The sequence below is a fragment of the Beauveria bassiana genome, assembly GCF_000280675.1.
Source record: "Beauveria bassiana ARSEF 2860 unplaced genomic scaffold BBA_S00009, whole genome shotgun sequence".
NCBI classification, from domain to species: domain Eukaryota; kingdom Fungi; phylum Ascomycota; class Sordariomycetes; order Hypocreales; family Cordycipitaceae; genus Beauveria; species Beauveria bassiana.
In genome coordinates, this window is record NW_007930844.1 from 134,517 (window position 1) to 143,440 (window position 8,924).

The 8,924-nt window shown below is 52.7% G+C and overlaps 3 protein-coding genes across 3 annotated transcripts; 1 reads left to right on the plus strand and 2 right to left on the minus strand.

Annotated features, from left to right (window-relative positions):
* Nucleotides 1-1,909: 1,909 nt before the first annotated feature.
* Nucleotides 1,910-2,158, minus strand: BBA_04035 (uncharacterized protein; the record flags this gene model as incomplete). Its single annotated transcript, XM_008599132.1, has 1 exon — nt 1,910-2,158. One exon carries the CDS (start codon nt 2,156-2,158, stop codon nt 1,910-1,912), a length of 249 nt encoding a protein of 82 aa, XP_008597354.1.
* Nucleotides 2,159-2,695: 537 nt separating this feature from the next.
* On the minus strand, nt 2,696-3,595 carry BBA_04036 (NmrA-like family protein; the record flags this gene model as incomplete). Its single annotated transcript, XM_008599133.1, has 1 exon — nt 2,696-3,595. The coding sequence occupies one exon, from the start codon at nt 3,593-3,595 to the stop codon at nt 2,696-2,698; it is 900 nt and encodes a 299-aa protein (XP_008597355.1).
* A 1,726-nt stretch (nt 3,596-5,321) lies between these two features.
* On the plus strand, nt 5,322-7,915 carry BBA_04037 (Putative C2H2 transcription factor; the record flags this gene model as incomplete). The annotated part of the gene is made up of 5 exons (XM_008599134.1): nt 5,322-5,470; nt 5,574-6,360; nt 6,418-6,507; nt 6,569-6,732; nt 6,790-7,915. 5 exons carry the CDS (start codon nt 5,322-5,324, stop codon nt 7,913-7,915), a joined length of 2,316 nt encoding a protein of 771 aa, XP_008597356.1.
* Between the last annotated feature and the right edge of the window lie 1,009 nt (nt 7,916-8,924).

Below are 8,924 nucleotides of genomic sequence, written 5' to 3' on the forward strand. Positions count from 1 at the left end.
CTCAGCCCTCCCCATGATACCCCCCCTCCCACATCGAGCTCATGACGTGGGCTGCCGCTCCATCTCCTGCGTGGCGTCTTTTGGCTCCCCACCACCGCGATGGTTGCTTATTGCTGGTCTTTCTACTTCTCCACGCAGGTGAGTGAGTGGGCGACAGAAGCAAATCACCAGGAATGAGAAGCGCATCCGAGCGGCCACCGCTTCCAAGGGTCCTTCCAGGGCACTTAGTTCATCATGTGCCTCGCGGCATGCAAGTACATACCACCACCGCTTCTGCCAAGCCGATTCGGCGCTGTCTGTCGGTTGGGCCCTTTTTTGCATCTTTGCTTTTTGAAGCGAACTTGTTTTGTGGTGCACATGAACTGTCGCTGATTCACCCAAAGGAGCTTGTTGCCGAGCTTCTTGAGCACGTGCCCCAGATGTCGTAAAATCTCGTACTCTGCTGCTTTCTCCTGCTTTGCCAAGGTTGACGATCCCAGTTCATGTTTGAAACCCCGCCCCTCCTCCAAGGAGCTTATTCCTCACCTTATTTTTCTGACTCCTGTTTCGAAGATGCCCACGTTTGGCCCCCTCTCGAGGTTTCGCACGCAAAGCGGCATGAAATTCTCGGCCAGCCCTATCTCATAAATGTGCTCAAGTGTAGCAGATCTCTGCCAATCCAATCCCACACCAGGTACAGTCGTGAAATTCGGCGTATCGGCGTTGCCGACGGATAATATCATCCCTCTTTCGATATCTATGACCCAACAAAGTCAATCCAATGTCTTGCGATGTTTGTCCACTTCCTTTATAAGGCGATGATTCTAGTATTGATACACCCCGCACCTACCAACACCGTCAGACAGCACATTGCTTCAAGCTGCATTGTTTGAGTGGACAGCGATCCATCTATCAATTTAGTGTTACACAGTAAACAGAGTCCATTGGGGGTTGCCAGCTGCCAGCTGCCAGGTAGCTACCTTACATTCCATGCTACCTTGGTATCTATTACCTACCTAGCTATAGACAGGCAAAATTATGCAGTGCAAGGTAATCTCTGGCAAGTTACCCGCTGCCTGCATGCAAGGCATGAAAGGCACAGTCAATTGTAGAAGCGTCAAGACCAACACAATGGGGCCGACGGGTGGACGAGCAATTGTGTCTCGGCTCATACCATGAGTCTATGGCCAGACTGCATTTTTCAGGGTCTGGTTTCTTCTTTCTTGTCATTTTCCTCTAGAGGTTCCTCGACTGCTTCTCCGCCAATGAAATTGACCGTCTCCCCATCGGGGCCAACCTCATCACCAGTGGCAGAGTTCCAGTTGCCAGTAATTCATCAACTGCGGATCAGAGCCGGGCCGAGACCTCTTCAACCCCATACGCACTATCGAATATTTGCTCCTATATATGTCGACCCCATTCGAAGAGCTTTTTCAGCTCCTTCATCGTCTCGACCCATTCCATGAGCTTTTTTCAGCTCTTTCAACGCGTCTCTTCCTCCAGCCACTGCCACAAGCTGGTCAGTCGACTTTCTTGCTCAGAGTATTTATCGCCTGCACACGTCAGCCATATTTACGAAGTCTTTGAAGCATCCCAAGACTCTGGCAAAGAGACTCCATATCCAGACCAAATGGAGAGAGCAGAAACACGGGCCGCCAAAATACTGCATGAAGCAGTATTGATGACCAGTTATTTGCGCTGGCTTAGATGAAACTTTTTTCAGTCCTCACGGAAAAGGAAAACAAAAACCCCACGGTGAATTCTCGTATTACTCGAGTGTCTGTACTACTCTGGGCCCTTTGACCAGGCTTTCATGAACCAAATGCCGTACCTTCCCCTTCTCGTTGGTACATGAATTTTGGTTTCTCGATCCCTACATTACATTCCCCATGAGAAGCCAGTTCATCCCAGCCCATTCCCATCCCTGCGATTAGACTTTCGGGGTCTTGAATGTGACCTGCTCGGCTGCGTCATTCTTGACGGCTTCAAAGTCGGCCGACGTGAGATTACGGCCCCTGTCATACATGCAGTGGGACAAGCAGTAGCTGTTTTCCTGCTCGGGACTGTCCCGGATAATCTTGTCGCATTTGATTGGCGTGTCTTTACGCAGCTCGCACTGCTTAAACTTGCTATCCTTGACACAGCCACAGGTGTACTGGACCCTGCTCACGCTACACATGGCGGAGGAACTGGTGAGGTTTGTGTGTGATGAAAGTTGAGGTGACAGAGTCTTCAAAACGGCTATTGGGGGTCGATTGAGTGATATTGATGTTTTTTTTGTGAAGGTCGGTTCAGGGTTGGCGAGATGTAGGAGTATCTATCTAGCTTTGGTGCTGTTCACGGCTGCTGTCTACCGAATTGTATTGGAGATGCAGCGTCAAAATTTGGCAGGGTACTCCGCTGACGCTGCCATTGGCTGATTACGCGCCCAACAAGCCACCTTTGCTTCTTTTTTCAGAACAAGGTCCTTTCAAGCCCATCATACTTTTGTACATGTTAAAGACTCTCAGATTTACTCATCTTTGATTTTGTTCATTTCGTTAGTAAGTGTTATTGCTGGAGTCACTTTTCTCAAGAAGTGGTTAGTCGGCTACCCTACAGTAAGGCAAAAACAACACCCAAGAAGGCAAAGACAACACCAAAGAAGGCAAAGACAAGAGAATCTTGATCATGTTATTAATCTATATTTTTTTTATTCTAGTTTTATCTTCCTCATCTACTGGAGAAGCTTCTTGTACTGCTCCAGAACAAACTCGTCAGAGCTGTGGCCCAGACCCAGCAGCTCATTGTCCGACTTTTCAAAGTTGCCACCGTAGCCGGGAGACACAAAGGACTTGTGGATAAAAGGGGCAATGTTGTCAAAGGTGAAGAGGCCCTTGGCCAGGTTCTCGCCGGCTACCTTGACAAGGTCGTCGACCTTGACGTAGCTGACCTCCCAGGGCTTCTCCGGGGCTGCCTTCTTGGCGAGCTCGAGCAGGCGCTGCTGGGAGATTTTAATGTCCTCGAGGAAGACGGCGCGGTTCTTGGTCTCGTCGAGATGGTCGAGAATGCCGACGAGCGCGCTGCCGACCGTGTCCAGGTTTGTGGCGCTAAAGAGGGCCTTGCCGTCGTCGAGCAGGCGCGGCTTGTAGTCGGCGACGCTGAGCACAAACTGGTTCTGGATGCCCCAGTCGAGAAAGGGCCCGTTGTAGACAAACGTGTACGAGATGCGGCCCGCGGCGGCGCGCTCCTTGAGGTACTCTTGAATCTTGATCTTTTCGCCAAAGACGGGAATCTGGCGCGCGAGGGCATTGTCGAGGTTGCAGCCAAACTCGCTGGGCAGGAAGCGCTTGACGCCGGCGGCGACGGCGGCGTCGACGAGCGTGGTTTGCAGGGCGGCCACGTCGGCGGGCAGCGTGGAGATGACGACGTCCTGGCCCTGCAGGGCGCGGGTCAGGGCGTCGGCCGAGGAAAAGTCCACGTCGACGACCTTGACCGAGGCAGGGTAGGTCGACTTGGAGCCGAGGCGGCGCAGCACCTGGAGGTTGTGTCGCGAGGCGGAGAGCTTGTCGAGGGCAATGGAGCCGACGTTGCCAGTGGCGCCGACAAGGGTGACGTTTTGGACTGGGGTAGACATGACGTGGATGGCTCGAGATGCTTGCGTAATGTTGTTGGAATGGTGGATTGTCTGTGTGTGTGGGAAGTTGGGATAATAAGATGCTATTGGAGTGGTATAGTTGGTTGAGTTGGAAGTGTGTTGGTACTGAATGAAGATGGACAGGACTTGGGGGGGAATCTTGCACGATTTATATAGATAGTTTTTACAACAAACAAAAGTATGTCAGCTAGATAGACAAATATTACGACATATTCGCGACAAGTTTCGGGAGGTGCGTGCCTAAACCGGGTGGTGCCTCCTCCTGGACCGTCCGCCGTTGGCGACCCGGGCTGGGGGGGCTTGTCCGCTCCCGCAAGGCTGGACGGTAAATTATGAAAGGGCATTTCTAAACCGCCCGTTGTAGCGGACCTCCCGGGGGTGGGATCGCCGAACTGATTATGGATCACAAAAGCCGGGCTTGCGCGTTCATCAAATCGACGCTAGCCGTGCACGTTGGCAGCCCCGATTTGATTCCAGATAAAGACTTTACCGCTAACTCCGTAATTTGTCTTTTTGCCTTTGCCTTGTGGTTTATGGCCCGTGGGCATCTCCGCAGTTAATACTCGGTTACGCGTCAACTCTACCTTGTAGGGCAGTGTTACTGGCACCACAATGGCGCCATCTGCGACAGACTTTGTAACAGCGGCCAGCAGATTTCGCCTAGGGTCGGACTTGGCTCAATCCCATTTGGTGTTTTTCCTTTTGTTTTGCACAAGCTCAGGGGCGGGGCAATTTTTTGTTTGAATGATCTGTAAAGATGATGATGATGCCCTGCCCACTGGGCTGAGCTTGCATTGGCAGAATTAAGAAATTTTGATGCCCTGTTTAGTTATAATTGCAACTCTTATATCCAAGGTTCGGCTTTATGCCTTGCAAGATTAGACAACATGGTGTTGCTCTTGTCTCCGATTACTTGGGCTGTGACCGGCGTTATTTTCTCTTGGGTGTAATGTAATACCAGCTGTGTCATGTTGCCTGTCTATTTTGCTGACATGTGATGGACAAGAGGCCATCACAACTCCCCGTTTTGATCTCAGTGGGCTAACTAACTAGCCAAAAGGTACTGTAGTTACTGTAGTTGGACAAAGAGGAGCACAGCAACAAACAATGTGTTTCCACAAGGGGCCTGATACAGTCAAGGACTGCTTCAATCTATCCAGATGCAGAAAAATTTCTGCTCGAATTTACCCTGACGCTAATTCGTAAAAGGTCTAGCGCATGCCTTGCTCTAATTGAAAAGGGCAAGTCATGTGGGATGGCCGACAAAAACGTTCGGTCATCCCACTCCATCTCAGCAATACACTCAACTTCTTCAACGCACCAGCCAGGGCGGCTTAGAAAGACGACGAGGCATGCCAATGCTTAAAACCGTTTATTGCGAATGGTACCGTGTCATGATGAAAACCCCCATCATTCTCTTCTCATCTTTACTATTCATAATAAAAAAGCCCCCTTGAATTTTTGAGCGTTTTCTTTCTTTTTTTTTTAATTCTTTTTCCGACTTGTCAAGTTGCGACAAATCGAATTGTCTTGTTCCTTTCGACTATCCCGCAGTCGTCATCCCACAAAGCTGGGTCTTACGGTCAGCCACCGCCGTGCAGCCGTGCAGCCGTGCTTTGCAACTCGGATATCAGGTGCCGCCGTCATCTGACCCTATCTAATTTGCAAGGGGACAAGCTGCAGCTTTTCTCGGAACTGCAAAGCCATGGCGGAAAGCCCTGTCCCTGTTAGGAAGCAGTTTGTGTGCGAGTGTGGTCGTGAGTACATTCGCAAAGAGCATCTGCAGCGCCACAAAGCCACACACGGTCGGCCATCCTTTACTTGCTCTGCCTGCGACAGATCCTTTACCCGCCTGTAAGTCTTTTCTGCCCACTCACAACAAACAACCACAACAACAACGACGACAACGACGCCCGCGCGGCTCTCGGCAACTTTTTTTTTCCCTTTCTTTTTTTAGAAAAGCCACACCCATCTATGCAAGGCTATCGTCGATCCTCGCTAATCACAACTCCTTTAGTGATTTACTCCGGCGCCATTCAAAAATCCACGGTGCCGTGGTACCCGACTCCCGCAAGGAACCCGCCTGCGATGCCTGCCACGCCAGCAAGATCAAGTGTGATGGCGGCAGCCGATGCTCCCTCTGTCGCAAGCGCGACATTGAGTGTACCTATCAGCGCGCCAACCTCGCTCGCCGGGTCATTGATGCCAATCCCGACGTCGTCTTTGATCTCAGCGGTGGCAACTTTTCCGCCAACCAGGCACCCTCAACCACTACTACCAGCAACCACGGCCCGCCTAGGAGGACAAACTCGGCTGCTGCCCGCAGCGTGCGAGCAACCAGCCAGGGCAGCTCTGCGAGCGATGCCTCGCCGCCGCCCATGTTCACGCCGCCGACAAACGTCTCGCCTCTCGAGGCCTCCTGGAATGAGCGCACAAGGGCTGGCACGCGAGTCATTGCCCATGCCATGGGCGTGCTCCGTGACGGAGGCGAGAGCGACGCCCTGTCAAATCCCTCGCCAAAGATGAAGGAGTGGCTGGATGACTGCTTTCAGTCGTATTTTGGCCAATTTCACGAGACATGGCCCATACTACACGCGCCGCAGTTTGATGATCCTGTTGAATCTGTACCGCTGGCCGCCTCTATTGCCATTATTGGGGCCTGGCGCCAAGTCACTGACCCGGGCGCCTTGCAAATGATTTTTGCTATTCATCAAATTTTGATGCAGTATTTATTTGCACAGCTAGTGAGTCACTTACTGTAGTACAGCATTCGCCGAGAAACAGCTAACCTGTGCCGGCAGACGCGCTTTACATTCGATGCAAGCCAGCCTTGGCCTCTTGCAGTATATCAGGCTGGTCTACTCAATGCCATATTTGCCTTTGAGATTGGGGTATGTACACATTCCAAAAAAACAAAAAAAAAATCCATTTACACTTGCTGACATGTCATAGAAGTGGTCCTTTATACCAAGAGGTAGAATGTTGCATGTGGCGGTAGCAACCATTCTGCGACAAACAAACATGTTTAATAGCGAAAGCGCCATACACCATCAACGGAGGCATTATCCAAGCAACTATATGCCCTGGATTTACGAAAAACATGAGTCTTGGAAACGGTTCGTATCATGTCAAATATCCCCGACGTGATGCAGACATTGTACTGACTGCAGCAGGTTGGCCATGAGCACCCTGAAGCTGGACCGCGACATTGCGCTTCTCTACAACCAATCAGCCTTTATCCACAACGAAGAGCTCAATCTGCAGCTTGCCTCTTCATTCGGCATGTGGAACGCACACGGGCTCCACATACTGTACCGACGCGTGCCGCGCGAGATGAGCCAGCGGCAAGACTACAGAATCTCGCAGCTCATGAACATGACGGACGCCAACCTCTCGTTCCCGCTGCTGGCCGAGGACGTGGAGCTCGTGCTCCTGGGCGCGGCCAACCACGTGTGGACCTACCGACGGCAGTGCAGCGCGGCGGCGGCGACGGCGGCACCGGCACCAGCAGACCTGGCCGGGCAGCGCATCCACATCATGATGCAGCTGGAGCTGTGCAAGCACCAGCTGAACCGCATGTACGGGGTGCAGAGCTTCCCCAAGAACCACGCGGCGGAACTCGAAGTCATGCTGGCGGCTTACTACGGGCGCGAGGAGGAGGAGACGAGTCCCGTGCTGCTGGCCGAGGCGATGCGGCGCTTCTCGCAGGCCACGTTCAACGCGGCCATGCTGCACAGCGTCCTCGAGCTGCACATGTGCGCCGACGTGCAGCAGCTCGTCGACGTCACCTCGGGCCTGTACGAGGGCGACGAGCTCTACACGGAGATGATGCTGCGCAAGCAGGCCCGCATCGCCGAGTGGGTGGTGAGCATTGACGGCCGCTCCGCCGTCATCCGCGCCCTCACCATTCTGCGCCTCTACGAGGAGCACATTGCCGCCGCAGGCGCCGGCGCCGGCGCCGGCAACGACTCCCTCCGCTGCCGCAGCAAGAGCATTGATCCGATTGCGCATATTGGCCTGCTGGCCGCGTCCGTCGTGGCGCGCGCATGGGTCGAGGGCGCTCTTCAGGGCGGCTGCATATGCGGCGCTGCCGTGCCAGCGCTGGAGATTGGCGGCTTGCCGGGCTTACCCGACGACGGGCCGGCCTTTTCGTCTTGGAAGGCGACGGGTGGGCGGCTGCAGTATAACGGCGTCGCGCTGTGCGGCTGCAATTTGATGAGCTGGCGGGACCGATTTGCTAGGGGCTTGCCAGAGGGAGGCTGGGGACAGCGCATGGATAGAAACTGGCCGCTGCTGTAGATGTATATATATTTTGTACATGTTACTATACTATAAGCGAGTAAAATAAGAGGAAATGAATGAATGATTTCTTTAAAAAAAACAAGGAAAGAAAGAAACAAAAAACTGCTAGTCTCAAGTGGCGGCGCACTGTCGTCTTGCCTCGGGGTCGTGGTGCAAGATTGCGGGGGAAACGCTGCAGAGGAAGCTGCACCACCACCACCACCACCACGACGAATATTTTCTTTAGCATCCTGCCATCTTGAAACCTCAAGACTAAAGGAGAAAGAAGAAAGAAGAAAGGGAAAAAAAAGAAGAAAAAAAAAAAAAAAGAACGCCGAATAGTTACGTGATCGTGAGCCACTTGCGCCGTGTTGTCATTAGTGGACTCGATCCCGGCCTAGCGCCGCGCCACGTCTGTCTTGTCTGACAACCGTCATTTTTTTTTTTCTCCCATTCTTTTCAAAAGGTTCTTTTTTTTTTTTTTGCTGACACCAACTCGCATTCTCTCCCTCGTACATCAAAAAAGTCGCGCATTTGTGATTAGGAAAGAAAAAGTAGCGAGGCCTTTTTTTTTGCTCAAGTGTCTTGCGGTTGTCGGCTCAAGACCCCCCCTTTCCTTTTCGCCTTTTGATCTATATCACGAGAAACGACTTTTTGAGACAAGGCCGGTAAACCGGAGGGGGGTAACACACAATTCGGGAAAATAAAAATAAAAAAAGCGCCAAGAAGAATCTGACACACATCAGGCAAAATTCCCGTTCTCTCCCCCCCCCCTCCCTCCCGTTGAAACAAACGCCGCCCCAGCCCAGGCCAAGTCAGTCATGAGCGTGTCGCCAAAGACGAGACGCCGCGGCAGCCACACCTCTGCGCGGCGCGAGGAGGCCCAACAAGAGACGACTCCTCTCCTCTCCTCCGGCCCATTATCCTCCTCCTCCTCCTCCTCCGCCAATAATGTCGTCGCCACCTCGGCCTCTCACGGCAGCGGGCCGGCGCCGCCTCCGCCGTTGTCGTCGTCTCTGCCGCCTCC